This window comes from Delphinus delphis, chromosome 13 (assembly GCF_949987515.2).
Source record: "Delphinus delphis chromosome 13, mDelDel1.2, whole genome shotgun sequence".
Lineage (NCBI taxonomy): Eukaryota > Metazoa > Chordata > Mammalia > Artiodactyla > Delphinidae > Delphinus > Delphinus delphis.
Genome location: NC_082695.1, coordinates 50496226 through 50518746, shown reverse-complemented (window position 1 = coordinate 50518746; position 22521 = coordinate 50496226). Strand labels below are relative to the sequence as shown.

The following is a 22521-nucleotide window of genomic DNA, read 5'->3' as shown; positions in this document are numbered from 1 at the left end:
AAAATCAGTCTTTCAGGTAACATTACTAAATGTGTTTCTTTTCTAAAGAATTCCAACTTTACAACATATTCTATATTTGATCTTCTGACATCCCTGTAACTTGAATGGACGCTTACTCTCATTATTTACTGCTGGGTAAGAAAAGATAGTGAAAGATTTAATAAACTACCCAGTGAAAGAACCTTGGTCTCCAATGTGACCTGTAACTGCATGACCCTGGGCAAGATGTTCATATTAACACACTACCCCCAGCCCCCATCCTCATGGCTGACCTAGGATGCTACCAAACATAGATTATTAATAAATCTCTATGAAATATAATATCCTCTATAAATTTAACCTGCAAACTAGTCCTCCAAACCAAAACGGAATAAGGTGAATATGGTGCAAGTTTTAAAGCAGTAAACACTGAAAATAATACCTGAGCTCACAAACTATACTTGCAGACTCTGAGAGTCCCTGTCACCAACGCACTCTCAGGATCAAAAGAATGAAGCATAGCCTCGAAGTGATGAAACACATTTAAAAAAATCAGCACACCAGAACCTAAGTCACCAAATGACTGTGAGCCCCTGCAAGTGGCCACTCTAGAAGGGTCCACACATTCCAACAATGCTGCTGTGCCTCAGTGTTTCCTGAAATTCTCCTAAAGGAAACGCTTCCACACAGACTACGACCTGAGTATTCTCAATGAGAGCTCATCTTCCTTTGAGGATGAATTTGATTACTGAAAGAAGTCAAAGGTCATCTGGATATGAGCTTATAAATAAGATGAAGGTTAAGCTAAAAAAAAAAAAAGAAGTGAATGGTCAAAATGAGGAAAACTTTATATAAAAGGTATCATAATTGGCTTTCTTGCATCACTAGTAAGCTAGTTTTGAACACAGTTCCTAAAGAGAAGTTCCAAAAATATTTTAAGTGACAGCAACATCACTGGGATCTCATTTGTTCTGGATTAATATTAAAGTTCTCTCATTTCATTAAAAGAATGATTTGAAGTAGTGACATCACTGAAACAAGAATATATTTAGACTAGTATATATATATAGTACTTTGTTTCCCAGAGAAGTTACTTTGAGGGACAGTACTTATTTGGCTATATATGCTTTGAGATGGTATGTTTCGTTTCTTTTCTTTTTTGGTAATGTTCTTTAAATCCAGCGTGTTAACAGATCACATTTAGAAGACAGGGAGTTCGGGGAGCCAACCTAGAAGGCAGTGTTTGCTTATATTACCTTCGTTTATATTTCATTATCAGCAAAACCTTTCATTTGAAAAGTACTCGTAATCTGATAAGTGTAATATTAGAAATCCAAATAATATAAGGTAAGCCAGGAATTAGTTCTTGCAAATCCAAAGTCACCATAATGACTAAAAAACTTTTAAATGAAAAACTCAAATTCTGTACATGTCCCCTGCCCATACTTTCTGAGGGGCTTCTTGCCACTGTTCCACATTCGGGCCACAGAAGTGGTCTGGGTACTAGGCAGAGGCAGAGCAAGCATCATGGGTAGGGCAAAGTGAAAGGAAGGAAAAGAAGAGGAGGGGAGGCCAGGAAGAGAGGAATTTTCAAGTGCCTGAAACATGGAATTTCATTGGATACCTCTCTCTTCAGTAAGCCAATAGCATGAACTGTTTCAACAGCTAAACCCAGCATCAGAGAGGTGGGAGAGAACCCATGAGGACAGCAGTAATAAAGCAGATCTCATTTTAAATACATTTAAATAAATACAATTATCATGAGCATTAACATGCTTTGCTGGTAAGGAGACAAACTCCCCTGGAAGGTATATCTTGTACAATATGTCTCTCGGCATCAAGCCAATGACCTTCCTCATGATGCTGTTGCTTGGAATTGTATTTGAAGTTATATTTTGGATAGTTTAAATACATGAAGGTTGAAGAATCCTAAAACAAATCTAACACAGAATGACATGAATGACTTTTTGAAAGTTTAGTCATTTTTAACTAACGAAATGGGTAAAGAAGTAGATTAAAAAGTGTTCCCTGCTGTCTAAGCAGGCGGATGAGGAGGAGGCTGTAAACAGCAGGTGCTCTGAGCGGCTCAGGTGGCAAAGGCCCACGCCCGGGGCACGAGGCTCAGGAGCACTTACTCTGCCTGAAGGCTGGTCACAGGGCTTTGAGGGGCACTTGACGGTTTACTCTATCCCAGGATGTGAGCTAAAGCGTTCAAACACGAGATTCGCCTACCAAACACAATCTATAATATTTCCAAAACACCACCACCATTTTGAATTAAATTTTACTAAGATTCTACTTAGTCAAATTCTGAAACTCATCATTATGAAAATCACTTTCATCTCCAATGCGTTGTCTGTAAACACAGTATCATGCAAACAAGCAATTTGGTCAAATAAACTTTTAAAAACCAAGTGCAATACAGTAATAAACGTCAATCTCAAGAGACTGTCACAAAACACAGAGGTACAAATTAGCAGTAAGCACCATGAAGAGATTTGTGTTTCTCTCCATGCAAATGTGACATAAGATTTGCTGCTAAAGACTCCATGATATCTATCTAATCTGATGGAAGCAAAAACAGGAAGGAAATACCTTTGACTTGTTTCTACACAGTGCCTCCAGTCATTTATTTCTGGAACTTGATCAGTCTTTTTCCAAGAATATAAACAAATCTTTCCACACTCTAATCCTACTGCAACAACGTATCTGTTTTTAAGGGAAGGGAAAGACAGTGATTAATTTAGCATGAACTTCTGTTATCTCCATCATCACCAATCTAAAGTAGTTCTTCAGTGCTCCCAACTGTCTCTGGCTTACAAAGGACTCTGTTTAAAATTCGGGCCCAGGATCCAGTGCGCTGCTCTACCGTGCGCTCACAGAGCCTCCTCTCCATCGAGGATGCTCACAGTTTTACCTCTGCCCTCTGCTGGCAAGGCCCATAAGCCAGTGTTTCCCTGGCTGGCAGCAGAGACCCTTGTTCTACCGAAGATACTTGTTACAGAGAAAGCACCACAGTCCTAAATTTGGTGAAATAAGAACCTTTGAGCCACCCTCCCAATCTCTATTTCACCACGCTGAATATCATCAAGCTCTATCAATTCAGCAATTCTTTTGAGGGGAGTTCCCCCTGGTGGTCCAGTGTTTGGGGCTCTGAGCTTCCACTGTTGGGGGGGCCTGGGTTTGATCCCTGATCTGGGAACTAGGATCCCACAAGCCACGCAGCGCAGCCAAACCAACAAACAAATAAATAAATAAATAGGGGTTGATCAGAAAGATAAGATAAAATAAAATGGTGTTAAAAACAAAAAAGAAATCCTATGAGAAACATAAGCATTATAAAAAAAAATGGTTAACTTGGAAGCTAAGAGAACCCAAAGATGAAAGTATAAGAGGGCTACACATTGAGAAACTAAGTGGTCTTCTTAAAGAAAACATAAGATGAAGCCCCACACAGAGACTGACCTTTGGGAAAGGTTAAGTACTGGGCAGACACTGACGGCAGTCACAGCTCCGCCCACGTCCAGAACGGAGGAGCAGGGGCCGATGCTGTGCTCAGTGGAGTCATCGCTGGAGTCGCACTCACCCCAGACAACCACCTAACACAGACAGATCAAACGCTGTAAAACTTTCTCTTTGCAAGGTTTCTAGCAATGCATTAGAGCGTTTCAATGGCATAGAGGACACTGACATTTTAAAAAATGCATCATTTTCATTTGTGTTCCAGGACTTCTGACCATTTCAAGCATCACAGAGAAGCCACCATGTAGCAGATACATGTCTCTGAGACCTCAACTACCCTCATCTTTGTGCTGGTCCAAAGATGACTGTCCCCGCCCAGAGACCAGGTGTGTTTAGCCTGCTCTTTACACTCAGGAAACCAGTTCTGATCCAGTGAGATTCTGTCCACCATGTCCTCAAGGTGCTCGTGCACCACCCCAAGAAATTACCACAAAATGCATGAACCAACCAAGTCCCTGGCTCTTCTTCTACACCACCCACTGCTCATGGAATCAGCTCAGCTCACTCGGGAGGCCCTAACCTTGATGATACACCGCATAAGAAATGAGGCTTTCCTGGAAGCTCATGCCTCAGAAGGGTGTGAATGGTCACAAAGAAATGGAGAGGGAAGTGAAAACGCAGGACCAAAGCAAGATTCTGAGCAGAGGGCTCCGCCCAAGCAAGCAGGAGTGCATTTCTGAGACTGCATGGCGGATGATGCTTTGTCCGTTTCAGCCTTGACCTAACTGTGACAGCCACAGCTGGACCATCTGCTACCGGGCCTGACTGTGGAAGGCAGAAGCAGTCCTGCTGCCTGAGCAGCTAGCAGAGAGTAGGAAGACAAATGCCGGGGAAGAAATGAATAGGCAAATGACAGAAGTAAAGGTCTGAGAGAAAGCACTTCAGAGGCTAACATTTCAGTGTTTCATTGAGTGACAGCATGCTGTGTTAGTCCTCTGCTTCTGTAACTTGTACCATGACTGTGACTGGAGAGGGCAGGAGAGGAGAGGAAACACTCAAGTGCCTCAGCGCCTCTGGTCTGCAGGAAGTGCAGAAAAAGGAAAGGATGCTTTAAAGAGCATGAAAACAGAGGAAAGACCAGAGGCCAGGGGAACATTTCCCAGAGAACAAGGGCGAGGGTCATGGTCAAGAACCTACTGCTAGCTAACTTGTTCTGATTTTTTTCACAGCTCGTGACACACCCAGGCACACACCCCGCCTCCTTCGCTGAATGAAAAGGTAATAATCATTCATTATAGAAAGAATTTTAAATTCCCAAAAGTACGAAAAAGAAAAGCAGAAACTGTCTTTCCCTGTGTCCCTCCACCCACTCCTGCTCTCCTGCTTTCTTTATCCTGACCCATTTCCTTTACCACTTTTCTCCTACTGGAGCCATCTGATAGTCATGTGTCTGAAGGGACGACTTCTCGTATTTGATATTTTAGAGACATGCATTATAGAATTTAACAAGAAAAGCCTTTTTATGTATGCATATGAAAAACACAGAAGGAAATAAATAAACTGATTTTTAAAAGATGTATCAGAAAATTAGGATTATGTGCTTTTTATCCAAACACACCTGTAATATTATTATTTTACATTTGAAAAAATATTAAGTTAAAAAAAATTACCTTTTTGTCCCGACTTCCAGTGAAGAAATACTTGCCATCAGGACTCCAATCACAAGACCAAATAATTCTACTGTGCACAGCAGTGATTTTGTTAGTGAAGGCAAAGAGACTGAAAACTGGGTCTGAAAGAAACACATATGCACTAGTCACAAAGTGGAGAGAGCAGCTTTTTACCTATTAGAAAGCTATGTTTAAATGCCATATACAACATGTAATTTAACAATCAATTTATATACACAGACTTTTGCAACCAAGGCCAGGCAGCTGATCCCTCACCAGAAGGCTATGTGCATATAGTTATTTTTCTAGTAGGAAATGCTTTTATACTGACTAGTCACTCTCTAGTGACTGATGACAAACATCTTCTGGACACTTAACTAAAAGTTCAATTTATGCTTATGGAAGAAGGCTGATGAAATTTAAACTTACTCGGGAAGTAGCCAGATCTGTGTATTAAGCTATGGAAAAAAAAGACTAATGAACCCTTAAATAACGTAAAAGAAAAAAACGAACTTAAAAAAAATCTCTTCCCTTGCAATATTTTAAGTGTAGGGTAACTAACTTCTAGCCCTCATACGGACTAAACGTAAAAGACGTAACTGTGTATGGAGGGTAGACTAATGTATCTATTAATCCACAATCCATAAAGATATAGCAAATTAAAGGATTTGTTATTAGTATAATATCACTTTAACTTTTTTAAAAAAAGTTGCATGTTAGGAAATCACTAGTTGCAAATGAAATCAGTCTGTTACAACATATACTGCTCAGTATGTGTCATAGTCCCTGGTATTCTCTAAAACACAAAAAACCCAAAGGACTAAAAATATCATAAGATCAAATTGCAGTAGGTTTTATCAATGGAAAAATTAAAAACAGGATTAAACAACACAAAGTACTTTAAACGCTCTCTAGATTTTACCTACCCAATGAAAGTGGAAGAATAAGAATAGGCTACTGCTGCAATCACACGAAGCTTTTTTGCCTTTTCCTTTTTTTTTTCAATTTATGCCAGATCCAAAGTAGAATGCAGGTAGGTGTGTTAACATTTTGCCCAGGGGTCATGTTATTCACAAATGGATGCCTAAAACACCCCCTCCCAATTCTCCCAATTATCACTGTGACAGAGGTGGGTAGGTGAATGGTAAAGACAATGGTCCTTCTGAGTTTCATAATTTAACTGTATATTCATTATTCCTGTCCCATAAAATCCTCAGTATATATCATCCATTTGGTTTTATGGTGGCATTCTGTAACCATCTGCAAAATCCAAATTTTCTACATGTAGATTTTTATGTTTCTTTAACTGAGATGTCTGAATACATATCATCCTTACAAGGAAGGTCAAGTCTTCCTCAGTTATCACAAAACTTTGAAAGACTCACAACAACCAGACTCTGCCCTTCACCCTATTATCATTTCTATTTCTCTTTACACAATAGCTGCTCAAAGTAGGTAAATGGACATAACTGTTTCACTAATAATCTTCCCAACCAGCAGCTGTTTTACCTAACTCAGGTGAGATTGTGTCCTGCCTTTTCCACAGTGACCAGGTCCGATCTCTGGAAACAGCTAGTAAGAACTTGTCATCAGGAGAGAAGGCCATCTGTGTGACAGTCAAACTGTGGAAAATTAAATTCTGCACCTGTTTCCAAGATGCAGTGTTCCAAAGAATGATAGCTGCATGCTCTTTCTTAGCTGCCTATAGGACAGAGATGAAACAATAAAGCAATTAAAGTGAAATAAACTGAAAACATTTTTCAAAATAATATATTGTTTCTATGGTATTTTTTATGTATCTGTGTAAAAAATAAAACAACTTCTGAGAAAATACTATAAATACTATAACCAGGTGTAACCTCTGAGAAGAGACAGACTGGAATTAGAAATGATGAATAATTAGAGACTGGCACTGAAATCAGAATTTTAAAAATTGAGTTATATTTAACATACAATATTATATTAGTTTCAGGTGTATGACATAGTGGTTCAATATTTTTATACATTATGAAATGATCACCACAGTAAGTCTAGTTACTATCCATCATCATACAAAGTTGTTACCATATTATTGACTATATCCCCTATGGGTACCTTACATCCTTGTGACTTATTTATTTTATAACTGAAAGTTTATACCTCTTAAACCCCTACTTCAGTCATTCCTCCACCCCGCTGAAAACACCCTGTCTATTCCCTGTACCTATGAATCTGTTTCTGTTTTGTTTGTTCATTTGTTTTGGTTTTTAGATTCCATATATAAATGAAATCATTTGGTGTGTGTCTTTCTCTAACTTATTTACTCATTTCACTTAGCATAATACCCTCCAGGTCCATCCATGTTGCCACAAATGGCAAGATTTCATTCCTCTTTTTTAAGGCTGAGTAATATTCCATCACACACACACACACACACACACACACACACACACACACACACACCACCCCTTCCTTATCCATTCCTCTATCATTGGGCACTTAGGTTGCTTCCATATCTTGGCTATTGTAAAGAATGCTACAATGAACATAGAGGTACATATATCTTTATAAATTAATGTTTTCATTTCCTTTGGATAAACAGCCAAAAGAAGAAGTGCTGGGTCATATGGTATAGTTCTATTTTTAATTTTTTGAGGAACCTCCATACTACTTTAATATTTTACAAGAAGAATACATCTGTGTATTAACTGTGTAATTAGTAGTTTAGAAACTTTCACTTCTGGTCAATATGGAGTAACAGGGACCAGATTTACTCTCTTGTGTGAAAAAAACTAAAAGATCAGACAAAATACACGAAATAATGGCACTCCAAAATATTAGATATCTAGCAACAAAGAACACTGATACCTAAAAGACAAAATGAATCACAGAGTAGGAAAAAAAGAAAAAAACAATCACTGAACTCTATGACAACGTCAAGCAGCCAAATATAACTATGGTCTGCAAAAGGATGAGAAAAAAATGCTTAAAAAGATAATGGCCAAAAAATTTCCAAATTCAATGAAAACAATAAACCTACAGATCTAAGACGTTCAATAAAACCCAAGCACAAGAAACATGAAGAAAACTATACCAACAGTAATCAAATTGTTTAAAACCACTGAAAAATATAAAATTGCAGTTGGGGGAAAAAACCCATTACTAAGTAACAAAGAAAAATGACAGTGGGCTTCTCATCCAAAACAATGCAAGTCAGAGGAAAATGGAGCAACATTTTTGAAGTACCTAAGGGAAAACCACCAATTCTTTAGCCACCACTAATACTGTTAAAAAATGAAGGAGAAATAGATCCTTTTCAGACAGGCAAAAAGCTGAAAAAATTCCTGACCAGCAGAACTGCATTATGAGGAATGTTAAGAACATCCTGTAGGCAGCACGAAAATAATATCTGATGGAAAAAATATTTTTATTATTTAAATATCTTTAGGGATAATTAACTGTTAAAGTATAAATAATATTGTGGGATTTCTGTGAAGAAGTAAAATGTACAAAAACAATACCACAAAGTAGAAGGAAATGAAAGTATACTTATGTTATCATACACAAATAGTGCAGTATTACTTGATGGTAAACTGTGGTAAATTAAAGATATATAGTATAAAATGTGAAACAACCAATAAAATAACAAAGAGTTATATCTACTAAACAAAACAAAAGAAATAAAATGGAATCATAAAAAGGAATCACTTAATCCAAAATAAGTATAATGGATCAAAGAACAGATAGATCAAATAGAAAACAAATAGCAAGATGACAGGAGTTAATCTATCATATCAATTATTACGTCAAATGCAAATGATCTAATAAGCACCCCTATTAAAATGAAAGATTATCAAGATGAGAAAAACAGCAAGACCCAATTATATGCTGTCTCCAAGAAACCCACTTGAAATAAAAGGAAACAAACAGCTTAAAGTAAAATGATGGAAAAAGATACATAATTCAAGCACTACTCAAAGGAAACCTGGAGTGGCTACACTAACATCAGAGAAAGTAGACTTCAGAGCAGAAAATATTACCAGAAGTAAAGAGGTTCATTGCATAAGAAACTAGTCAGTTAATCAAGAGAAAATAACCATCATAAATGTTTAGGATCTAACAACAGAACTTCAAAAATACATAAAGTACAAACTGAAGGAACTATAAGGATTAAAAGACAAGTCCACAATTATAGTTAGAGATTTCAAAATGCCATTCACGACAGAACCAAAAGAATAAAGTAGACAATATTGTCAACCAATGTAATTCGTATTTTCAGAACACTTGACCCAAAATAAACAGAATCCAAATTCTTCTCAAAAGAACATGGAAATTTACCAAGATTAAATATCAAAGGATTGAAGTCATACTATGTTTTCTGAACAAAATAAACTTAAATTAGAAATCAATAACAGAAAGATATCTGAAAAACACTCAGTATATGGAAACTAATACATTTCAAAATAACCTAAGTTAAAAAATAAAATCAAAGAGAAATTAGAAAGTGCTTTTAATTGAATGAAAACACAACGTATCAAAATTTGCAGAATGCCTCGAAAGCAATACTTAGAGGAAAACTTATAGCACTTAACACCTATATTAGAAAGAAAGATCTAGAATCAATGACCTCAGTTTTAACCTTATTAGAGACAGAAAAAGAAATGAGGACTTCCCTGGTAGTGCAGTGGTTAAGAATCTGCCTGCCAATGCAGAGGACACGGTTCAAGCCCTGGTCCAGGAGGATCCCACATGCCGCGGAGCAACTAAACCTGTGTGCCACAACTACTGAGCCTGTGCTCTACAGCCTGTGAGCCACAAATACTGAGCCCACGTGCCACAACTACTGAAGCCTGTGCACCTAGAGCCTGTGCTCCGCAACAAGAGAAGCCACCACAGTGAGAAGCCAGTGCACCACAATGGAGTGCAGCTCCTGTTCGTCGCAACTAGAGAAAGCCCGTATGCAGCAACGAAGACCCAATGCAGCCAGAAGTAAATCAAAATAAATAAAATAAATAAACCAAAAGCTTGTTCTCTGAAAATATTAATAAAATCATAAACTCATTAATTTCCTGGTCAATTCCCAGAATTCTCTCCCACAAAAAAAAAAAAAAAAAAAAAAAAGAGGGTATGAGAGAAAAGAGACAAATTGCCAATAACAGGAATAAGAAAGGTAACATCACCAGGGATTCTTCAGGTAATAAAAGGATCAAAAGGGAATACTATGAACAACTTTATGCCAATAAATATGACAAATCAGATAAAAGGGGCAAATTTCCTGAAAGACACAAACCATCAAAGTACACCCACGAAAAATTAGATATCTTGAATGAAATAGCCCTGTATCTATTTAAAAAATTATAGGTAGTTAAAAACCTTCCCACAAAGATAACTCAAGGTCAGTTTGCTTCACTGGGAAATTCTACCAAATATTTAAAAAAGGAAATACCAATTCTTCACAAACTCTTCCAGAAAATTGCAAAGGAGGAAATATTTCTATGAGGCTAATATTACTGTGATACCAAAACCAGATGAAGCCATTACAAGGAAAGAAAACTACACAGCAATGTCTCTCACATACTATATATGAAAGTTTTAAACAAAATTTTAGCAAATTGAATCCAACAATATATAAAAATATAAGAAATCATCAACAATATGAAAAGGCAACCTACTGAATGGGAGAAAATGTTTGCAAATCATCTGATAAGGGGTTAATATAAAAACTATATAAAGAACATATACATCTGAATAGCAAAATATAAAATTAAATTAAATAAAAAATAGGCAAAGAATCTAAATAGACATTTTTCCAAAGAAGACATATACATGGCCAACAGAAACATGAAAAGATGCTCAACATCACTAATCATAAGGGTAATGCAAATCAAAACCACAATGAGATATCACCTTACACCCATTAGAATGGCTATCAACAAAAAGACAAGGAATAAGTGCTGGAGAGGATATGGGGAAAAGGGAACCCTGTGCCTTGCTGGTGGAAATGTAAACTGGTGCAGCCACTATGAAAAACAGTATGGAGGTTCCTCAAAAAATTAAAACTGGAATTAACATATGATCCAGCAATTCCACTTCTGGGTATTTACCCAAAGAAAATAAAAACACTAACTTGAAAAGATATGTGTACCCCCATGTTCACTGCAGCATTACTTATGATAGCCAACATATGGAAACAACCTAAGTGTCCATCAAATGGATAAAGAAAATGGATCAATGGATAAAGAAAACGGACAGACACACACACCATGGTGGAAGAGTATTCAGCCATAAAAAACAATGAGGGCTTCCCTGGTGGCGCAGTGGTTGAGAGTCCGCCTGCTGATGCAGGGGACACAGTCGCGGAGCGACTGGGCCCGTGAGCCATGGCCGCTGAGCCTCCGCGTCCGGAGCCTGTGCTCCGCAACGGGAGAGGCCACAACAGTGAGAGGCCCGCGTACCGCAAAAAAACAAAACAAAATAAAACAAACAAAAAAAAACAATGAAATATTTCCATTTGTGACAACATGGACAGACCTTGTGGGCATTATGCTAAGTGAAATAAGTCAGACAAAGACAAATACTGTACGATCTCACTTATAAGCAGAATCTAAAAACAGCAACAATAAAAAAACCCACCAAGCTCATAGACATACAGAGAATGAATTGGGAGATGCCAGAAGCCAAGACTGGGGGATATATGAAATGGGTGAAGGGAGTCAAAACGTACAAACGTCCAGCTATAAATAACTAAGTCAGGGGGATGTAACATAGAGCATGGTGATTATAGTTAATATTACACTGCGTATTTGAAAGTTGCTGAAATCTTAAAAGTCCTCAGCAGAAAAAAAAAAAAATTTCTTGTAACTATGTATGATGATGGATGTTAGCTAGACTTATTGTGGTGATCACTTCACAATGTATACAAATATTGATCATTATGTTGTACACCTGAAACTAATATAATGTTATATATGTCAGTTATACCTCAATAAAAAGAATAATTGAAAAAAAAAAATATATATATAATATAAGCATTTGGGGTTTGGTTCCAGGAATGCAAAGTTGGTTCATCATTTGAAAAATCAATCCATGTAATTCACCATATTAATAAACTAAAATGGGAAAAACATATGATCATGTTAAGAGATAAAGAAAAAACATTTGACAAAACCTAACATCCATTCCTGATAAAAACTCTCTGCAAACTAGGAACCGCAGGGAGATTTTGCAACCTGATAAAGAAGAGCCATAAAAAAAATCCACAGCAAGCATAACACTTAATGGACAAAACTAAATATTCTGTTGCTGAGATGAGGAATAAGGTGAGGACTTCTGATGTTACAACGTCTAGTCAACATTAAGACATCCATATGGGAAAGGAAGAAGTAAAATTTTCTTTATTCACAGGCAACATAAGCATCTATGTGGAAAATCCAATATCTACAATAAAGCTATAAGAAGTAATAAGTTTAGCAAGTTGCAGGATAAAAGACTGATTACAAAAAGCAACTGCATTTCCTTATGTGAGCAATGAACAATCTGACATAAAATATATGAAATAAGGATAAATCTGACAAAATATGTGTAAGACCTGACACTGAAAAGTACAAAATATTCCTGATAATATTAAGATGTTAACACTGGGGAAAATTGGGTAGGAGGTATAATGGTATTCTAGGTACTATCTCTGCAACTTTCGTTAAATATAAAATTATTCCAAAATAAAAGGCTTACTAAAAAAAAACAAACAAAACCCTGAGAGAAATTAAAGATCTAAATAAATGAGAGGCATACTGCATTCATGTGTCAAGACTCAATATTGTTAAAATTCTTCCACAATTAATCTATAGATTCAATGCAATCCCCATCAAAATTCCAGCACATACTTTTGTAGAAACTGTCAAGCTGATTATAAAATTCATGTGGAAAAGTAAAGAACCTAGAATAGCCAAAATACATTTGAAAAGTGAGAAGAGAGTTAGAAGACAATTACTTCCTGGTTTCAAGACACAGTATAAAAAGCTATAGTTGTTAAAGAGACTGTGGCACTGGCATCAAAACAGGAAAGAAAAAAAAAAAAAGATGAGTAGGACAAAATAAAGTCTAGAAATAGACCCAAACATATATGGACAGCTAATTTTGACAAAGATGCAAAAGGTACGAGGTGAAGGGATAGTCTTTTCAACAAATAATGATGGAACAACTGGATATCCACATGCAAAAAAAATCAACTGTAATATATACTCCATACAACAGGAAGAATTAATAAAAGATGTATCATAGGTCTAAACATAAAACTTAAAATCTATAAAACTCCTAGAACAAAATGCGGCAGAAGAACTTGAGTCAGGCAAAGATTTCTTTCTTTCCTTTTTCTTTTATGGCCACTCTGCACAGCATGCGGGATCTTAGTTCCCTGACCAGGGATCAAACCTGCGCCCTCTGCAGTGGGAGTGTGAAATCATAACCACTGGACCACCAGGAAGTCCCAGGCAAAGATTTCTTAGATACTACATTAGAAGCACAAACCCAATACAGAAAAAAATTGATAAATTAGACTTCACCAAAACATACAACTTCTGCTCTTTGAAAAACATTGTTAAGAAAATGAAGGAAATGTCACTGGGGAAAACTACCTACATAGCATATATCTGATAAAGTAGTATCCAGTGTATATAAAGAGCTTTTCAAAATTCGGTAATAAGAAAACAATACAATAAAGAACTGGGCAAAAGATTTGACCAGATACTTCATCAAAGAAGACATACAGCTGGAAAATTAGCACATGAAAAGCTGTTCAACATCATTAATCATTACGGAAATGCAAATTACAGGCACAATGAGATATTACAAACCTATCAGAATGGCTAATGTTAAAAAGATTGACAATACCACGCACTGGTGAGGGCGTGGAGCAACTGGAACTCTCATGTATTGCTAGTGGGATTGTAAAATGGTACAGCCACTTTGGAAAATAGTTTGTCAATTTCTTAAAAATTTAAATATACATCTACCATATACCCAGCAATTCTACTCATATGTATTTACTCAAGAGAAATGAAAGCATATATCCATGCAAAGACTTGTATACAAATATTCATAACTGCTTTATTAATAAAAGCCAAAAACTGGAAACCACCCAAATGTCCATTAATAAGTGTATGGATCAACAAATTGTAGTATATCTGTAAAAGGGAAGACTATGCAGAAAAAAAAATGAGCAACTGATACATGGAACAACATGGATGAATCTCAAATTATTACGCTAAATGAAAAAAGCCAGATGAAAAAGAGTGCATACTATATGACTCCATTTATACAAAAATTTAGAAAATGTAAACTACTCTATCATGATAAAAAGCAGATTAGTGGTTTACTAGGGATGGGGCAGAGGACATTTGGGGGGCTGATGGTATGTTCACTATCTTGATATGTAGTGATGATTTCACAGGTATAAACATATGTCAAAATTTATCAAATTGTTCACTTTCAACATGCAGTTGACAGCACGCTAATGACACCTAAATAAAGTAGCTAAAAATGTTAGTTCAAAAAAGAAATGCACATAGTTGCTACAAGTGAGCCAACTTGAAAAGGAGAAAATAATTATGTGATTGACAGTGCCCTAAGACACAAATTAGCTGCTCAGTAGAAGCACAGTTATTCTTGCTACTTATGCCCTATTCTTTCCAAAGGGCCTTGTATTAACAGAAGGAAGTACCACCCTCTCAGTACCACCCTCACAAAGAGGACAACAAACAAGGGGGTGGGGCAGAAGGAGCACAACAATTATTTCCTAGGAGGTCCCTCAATACAGGCCAGTAGCAAGAAACCACAGCAAGAGCAGGGACAAAAAACAAACATACCAAAAAACCCCCAAAACAAAACAACCCCATAGGTGCCCATCCAGGTGGGCAGCTCTCATCATCATGCTTAAAACAGATAAATAAATTAATTTTCTTGGTGTCTTAATAAATAAATTTTAGGAAAGTTAGGGGAATGTGTAGGTCTCAGACCTTTCACACAATCCTCCACAGTATATAAATACTGAATAGCAAGTTCAAGATCATTCTCCCAGGCAGATGTCTGAGATGCACTATTCCACAGTGTCACGTGCTGGTGGCTCATTGAGCTGGCCACCATCCTGCCTCACCGTGGCAAGGGCCAAGGGACTCTACTCACTTAGGTCAGCACCCACAGTGTCCTCAAGAGATGGTCAGATGGCATACATGGTGCGGGGTTTCACCTTCTCATTCCCCTCTGTCTCCAGGACTCCCATTACTAAAAATTTATGCTACCACATTTTTAGCTCTCATTTTAAGATACCTGATTAAATAGTTTCTGAGTAGGGGCATAAATCGGCTCAAACCAAGTATTTAAGAACAAAAATGTGCAGCTGAAACAGATTTAAAAGGCAACTGCAAGCTTCTGATGGGACAGAATGGAAAAGAGACTGAGAAAGCAAGATTCAGAAAAATCAGGCACCTGTGGCCTTTCGTGTCAAATTCTGCCTCCATCACTACTAAGCTTGCAGGAGCCTGATGACTCAAATAACCTGTGACCAAGTAGAATAAAAAAGTAAAATGCCCTACCTTACAAGCTGAGGCAAGCAGTGTCTTTGAATTGCTACAAGCAACACAAAATATTTCATAACCATGTCCGTATCTAAAATTTAAAAAGAGAAAATGGATGACCCCTGTAAGTAAGTAATTAGTAAATGTACCTATTCCTGTGCTGCAAAATTTTTAAATGAGAGAAGAAATCAATCTCTCCAGCTAACACACAGTTCTTTTAAGAAACATTGTACTTTTGTCTAGGTAAATATTTGGGGTAAAAGCAGAGACTGGAGAAAAATGCCAACTTCCTAGTAGTAATACAACTTATTCAAACAACTAGATTAAAATACAAGTTTTCACCGCCAGCCAGCCACTACCATAAATAACAAACCATAGAAAGGTCCTGATAGGGAAATACTGTAGGAAAAAAAAGACCAAGAGAATAACAAAACTTAAAATTTTTTTTAAAAAGGAAAAAAAATAGTGTTATGTCTCTCTACTTTAAAAATCAAGACCAATAAATCTAGTAAATATAATACATAGCAATATAAATATCTATGTGAAGTTTGATTTTCACCCCTTATGAAGGCCATCAAGAGATGTTTACAGCAGGAGGGAAAATGTAGGTAAGAGGAAAGCAAAGGAGAAAATCAAATTGGTTGGGAAGGGGGCATCACAAGTTACGATCGAATCAGACTAAAGAGCTAAGTACAACTTAACTTACAGTTTTTGAACTTCAGGCCACAAAGTATTTTGCAGAAGATGATCCTCAGTGGGAGGTTCTACAATAAATTTATAGCATTGCAATTAATTTTTCCACTTTCATGCGGATAAACAAGTGAATTCTGCAGCACTTATTTAGGTCAGTGGTGACAGACCCCATACTATGTGTACGGTACTAACGATTCTAGAGAACCATCTTTTTGCCTTTTCTTACCAGTAAGTATGGAGGGTTGAAAGGCCACCTGGTGATATTCGAAACCAGTACTAGTTAACAGCTCCTCTTCATCAGAAGGCTGAGAAGCTATATCTCCTAGTTTAAAACAAACATCAACATCATAAATGTAGTCACCAACTTTATGTCTCCTGCACATGTCCCAATATTACGGCCACTAGTTAGAAAATAGTGGTACCTGAAGGCAGTGTAGTTCAACGCTGTATCCGCGTGATGGCAAAGCCAAGGGTATTTCCACTACTCTGGTATTTTCCAAATGCGCTCCTTAGAGCACCGGTCAATTCCATAGATTCCTTCCTTTTCCTTTGACCTAATGTTTCCCAAACTTTTTAAACTGTGGAACACATTTTTCAAGCTATCCACATTAGCATCTGTGGTTGTGAGTGCTCCATGAAATACACTTTGTAAAAGCAGCACCTATTTCAGGGTCTGCATGTGTACACAGAGTAGTTACCATGAAATAGCTCATAGAAGAGAGATGCGTGTACTGTGATTTTTAAAAATAATAAATCACCTGTAATGAACATTAGGTACATAATATACAAATGTGTAACTAGGTTTTAAGCACCACTATAGGTTCAGTAATTTTGGAGACGAAAGCCTTACCCTGAAAGACAGCTTTATTTGATAATCCCAAAGCAGGGACGGTAGCTCCTTCTGGAAGATCACCATCTTGCTGGAATAAAAAGTATGATACATGTTTTAAATGCTAAAAGTTACTGTTACCTCAGTCACTATAAAAAAATGTTATGCTCACAAATGCTGAGAAGCAGTGTAAAGACCATTTTACCATTCTGTGTAGATATCTGCCCACACTTCCATTTCCTGAACTGAGAGATGCAATACTAAGCAATCACTCTCCAGCAGAGAGGCTCCAGCTAATCCCCAGCCCCGACCCAATCCATAACGTCGGGCATCCTCTCATCCACAAGCTCACTGAACCCTGACAGCTTAATGGGTGTCAGGGTGTGACAAGGAAAGCACTGTGCTGGCTTCTAGCAAAGAATGGGCGGAGAATGGAAGGCCTGGAGCTTTATTTCCAAGAGTCTCACAGGCACATCCCTGGTGATGCTCATATAAACACACGTTTCCCAGGAAGGCACATAGTATTTTCATTAAACATATTTAAAATTTTGAATACTTTAAAACCTTGTAACAGAGTGCCCTTTGAAGTGGCAATAATCTGCTTATATCCTACAATATCAATTAAATTATTACATATGAAACAAATGCTAACCATCAAAAGTGGCACATGTCCATAAGCTAAGAGCATTTCTTACAATTTAAATTTTAATACAGGGGCTGGAACTGAACACAAACATGAGCTATGGGAATTTAAACCATCACCAAGAATAGGTACCTGAAATGCAGGATGCTTTATTTTAGAAAACAAGAAAAATAAAAAACCATGGAAAAGAGCAATAAGAGGCATTCCTATATATCCCAACATTTAGTATGGGAACAAACCCAAAAAGCAGCAAGAGGCTTTCCAGTCTACAGGATTCCTGTATCTTAGGACACAGAATTGAATATACACCTGGGACTAGCCTCTTATGGAATCCTAAAACCACATTTCAATCCCTAGAATTGTCAGATCCTCAAACCAACTTGCCCTCCACCACCATATGCTCAGCACGGTATAATAACCAGTCGAGGCCTCCCTTTTGATCTTGTTCCACTGTCCATTAGCATTAGAAACAGCATAACAGAATCTTTCATCTCCTTTACCTAATCAAGAGAGCCTGTGGCCTGAGGCGCCCATGATACACTCCAAGAAACATAGTTGGACATTTCTTTTAAAATGACTCTTACTTTCTTCTCCAGTCTTACCCAGACTGGTGCTAGTGTCCCTGCCTTCAAAGTCTCTGGGCTCAAAGGTATCCTGCTCCCACATAACTCTTCGCCCCAAAGTGCTTTTCATCACTTTCTTTGTTTAGGGACCTCCGCTGGTACCAGAGTCTGAACTATGCCTGCCTCCCAAGGTCCTCCACCATTTGACTTTCCCCCAGCCCCTCCATTTCCCTCTATATACTCTTCATTCAAGCAGCTCTGGCCACCCCACTGCTCTCTGTCCTTCCATCTGCCTATCAAAATTGTACTCATCCTTTTCAAGATCAGAAGCAAATTCATGACCCAACTCTAAGTACTGCAACGGACTGTATGACGTGCACTTCTGTGTAACACAACTACCTTCCTACTTACTTTCCCTTCCTTCATAACTGGTTACTTTATAATGTTTATAACCATGTATTTTTGTAAGTGCTCAAATCTTTTGTAGAAAGGAGGTATAAACAAACATTAATAAAAACTTACCCTTTCAAAACTCAAATGAAGCCCCATTTTCTCATTACTCTACTACAGCGACCACTTCCTCCTATGAAAATTACTTTAGTCACAAGATTTAGCAATTAACTGGTTTCATCTAATAATTGCAGGTACATTAGTTCCATTGTCCACTACCCCAATCTACATCTAGATGGTAATCTCCTTGAAAATATGACCCATCTATTATGCTTTGTTTTATCGTAGTTATCAAGCACAGTGAAGACGCACAGTATTCATGCCTTAATTTAACATTTTAATTCTTTACAGTCTCTTGGGCTTAACTGTTACAAAATTTCTTATATTAATATTTAAATTACTGCCTGCCACAGTGCACACAAAAGTTTGTCAAGCCAATAATAAAATGATTTGACTTTCTTTCTACCCATATACTCCATTTACAGCCTTAAGTGAAACTTTCTAAAATTTTCTTTTTTTTTTTTTTCGGTACGCAGGCCTCTCCCGTTGCGGAGCATAGGCTCCGGACGCGCAGGCTCAGCAGCCATGGCTCACGGGCCTAGCTGCTCCGCGGCATGTGGGATCTTCCCAGACCGGGACATGATCCCGTGTCCCCTGCATCGGCAGGCGGACTCTCAACCACTGCGCCACCAGGGAAGCCCTAAAATTTTATATGAAGGGTTAACTAGATCTAGTTAACATTTAGAGGAATACTCACATTACAAAGTACGTGATTCAGTGACTGGCCCGTAATGGCACAAAAATTTTCCACAAAAATTCGAGGTGCAGAAAATACTCGAAGAACTTTTTCATCCGCTCCAGATACAAACTGAAACCTACTGATCATTGCCAAACATTTCAGGTCATATCCATGTATCTGAGGCCTTGCAATTTCATGCCAGGTCACCTGGGTATCAAAATAAGATAAACAAAAATGATCACACATTTCAAAAACTGAATTCTTTTCAACAAGCAAAATACCAGACACAAAATCATTCATTATGCCATGGAAATGTGACCATGGGGCAGATTCATCCAAGTCGTTCTGTTTATCAACAGATCAATACTTTTTATTGCTGAGTAGTATTCCCTTGTACAGCTATACCACAACTTGTTGATCTAGTCACCTACTTACAGACATTTGGGTTGTTTTCCAGTTTTTGTCTTACTAGAAAAAGTCACAAATTTTCGTGTATAAGTCTTTGCACGAATATATTTCTCTTGGGTAAATATTACCTATGGGTATAATAACTGGATGATGTGGATGTATATTTAAATTTTTAAGAAACTGCCAAATGATGTCCCAAAGTGGCTGTCCAGTTTAGAATCCCACCAGCAGTGTATGAGAGATCCAGCTGCCCACACCCTCCCTCATCAACACTAGTGCAGTCAGCCTTTCAACTGTAATCATTCTAATAGGGATGTCATAGTATCTCATTGTAGCTTTAATGTGCATTTCCCTAATGACTAATGGTATTGAGAATCTTTTCCTGTTCTTATTTTCCATCCATACATCTTCTTTGGATAAACATCTTTTGCCCCCTTTTTTTAAAAAATGGATTGTTTTCTTTTTTTTTTTTTTTTTTTTGCGGTACGCGGGCCTCTCACTGCTGCCGCCTCCCCCGTTGCGTGAGCCATGGCTCACGGGCCCAGCCGCTCCGCGGCACGTGGGATCATCCCGGACCGGGACACAAACCCGCGTCCCCTGCATCGGCAGGCAGACTCTCAACCACTGCGCCACCAGGGAAGCCCAAAATGGATTGTTTTCTTATTACTGAGTTCCAAAAAGTTCTTTATATACTCTAGATAAAAATCTTTATCAGGTATGTTTTGTAAATACTTTCTCCCAGTTTGTGACTTTTCATTCTCCTGACAATGTCTTTCAAAGAGCAGAATTTCACATTTTGGTAAAGTCTGATTTATTGATTTTTTTTTAAAGGATGATGAATAAACAACAACTGAGTTATACTGATAACAAATTACCAAGAGCCACAGAAAACCACTCCAAAATTATTTGCCTTGTTTTTTACTTGACTGTAGTGTTGTTCCCAATGTCCTCAACTCTACCAATTTTAATCTACCACATGCTGCTGAAGCAGAAATGTCAGTGGCCAATTTCATTAGCTTCATAGACTGACCCAGAGTCAGTTCCATGAATTTTTATCAGAAACTGAAGCTGACTATAGTTTCTCTGAGTATACAGTTCAATGGTTTATCAGTGGTAAAGTTTTATTGCGGTTTTTTAAAGCTCAGGGCCAAGCCTGAAAAGTTCCTTGAACAAAAACTGGCCTCGACCACTATTATTTAACACTATATGATGTTAGAAATTAGCTTTTACTACAGACTTGATAGTGTTTCTTTCTTTTTTTGGCTGCGCTACGCGGTCTGTGGAATCCTAGTTCCTTGACCAGGGACCGAACCCAAACCCGAGCCCTCGGCAGTGAAAATACAGAGTCTCAGCCACTGGACCATCAGGGAATTCCCTTGTCAGTGTTTCCTAATGAGTTACATCTAAAATTACAAGGTATTATGAGAACTTTTATGTGGAACTGAAGTAAACACATTTTGACAGCTAACATTTTAATTGTTTGAATTATAAAGAATATGTGTATGCTTAAGTTTCCTTTCACTGAAATACAGTTGAAATAAAATGTAGTGTTATGTTAGTTTCAGGTGTGTAACATAGTGACTCGACATTTAAATACATTACAAAATCGTCAACCATGGTAAGTCTAGTAACCACCTGTCCCCATACAAAGTTATTACAGCATTATTCACCATATTCCTTATGCTGTATATCACACTCTTGTGACTTATTTATAACTGGAAGTTTGTGCCTCTTAATCCCTTCACCTATTTCACCTGGCTTCAAACCTCTGGCAAACACCCGTTTTTTTTCTTTGCATCTATAAGTCTGTTTTCACTTTGTTCGTTTGTTTTGTTTTTTAGACTCCACATATTAGATCATAAGGTATTTGTCTTTCTCTATCTGACTTATTTCACTCAGCACAATACCCTCCAGATCCATGTTGTGATAAATGGCAAGACTTCATTTTTTTTTCCATTTTTAAAAATTTTTTATTTTTTAATTTTATTGAAGTAGTTGATCTACAATGTTGTGTTAATTTCTGCTGTACAGCAAAGTGACTCAGTTGTGCATATATTTCAGACTTCATTTTTTTAATAGCTGAGTAATATTCCATTGCCTATATACCACATCTTCTTCATCTACTCATCAATGGACACTTAGCTGCTTCCATATCTTGGCTATTATAAATAATGCTTCAATAAACAAAGAGGTGAATACATTTTTTCTAATTAGTGTTTTTGTTTTCTTCAAGTAAATACCCAGAAGTAAGACTGCTAGATCATGGGGTGGTTCTATTTTTAATATTCTGAGAAACCTCAATACCATTTTCCACAGTGGCTGCACCAAACTTACATTCCCACCAACAGTGCAGGAGGACTCCTCTTCTCCACCTCCTGGCCAACAGTCATTATTTGTTATCTATTTGATGATGACCATTCTGACAGGTGTGGGGTGGTAACTCATTGTGGTTTTGATTTGCATTTCCCTGATGATTAGTGATGCTGAGCATCTTTTCATGGGTCTGTTGGCCATCTGTATGTCTTCTTTGGAATG

At 37.4% G+C, this 22521-nt stretch overlaps 1 protein-coding gene across 3 annotated transcripts in view; it reads right to left on the bottom strand.

The window, feature by feature from the left end:
- The window catches only part of ELP2 (elongator acetyltransferase complex subunit 2), a 44141-nt gene that overhangs the window by 923 nt on the left and 20697 nt on the right, over positions 1 to 22521 (bottom strand). For all 3 annotated transcript variants that reach the window (XM_060028912.1, XM_060028909.1, XM_060028911.1), the window contains 9 exons: positions 19597 to 19785; positions 17205 to 17274; positions 16581 to 16676; positions 16368 to 16425; positions 15680 to 15752; positions 6621 to 6813; positions 5112 to 5233; positions 3445 to 3578; positions 2575 to 2688 (listed from right to left, as the gene is read on the bottom strand). In XM_060028912.1, the coding sequence (XP_059884895.1) occupies positions 2575 to 2688; positions 3445 to 3578; positions 5112 to 5233; positions 6621 to 6813; positions 15680 to 15752; positions 16368 to 16425; positions 16581 to 16676; positions 17205 to 17274; positions 19597 to 19785 (1049 nt within the window). The remainder of the gene's footprint in view (positions 1 to 2574; positions 2689 to 3444; positions 3579 to 5111; positions 5234 to 6620; positions 6814 to 15679; positions 15753 to 16367; positions 16426 to 16580; positions 16677 to 17204; positions 17275 to 19596; positions 19786 to 22521) is intronic.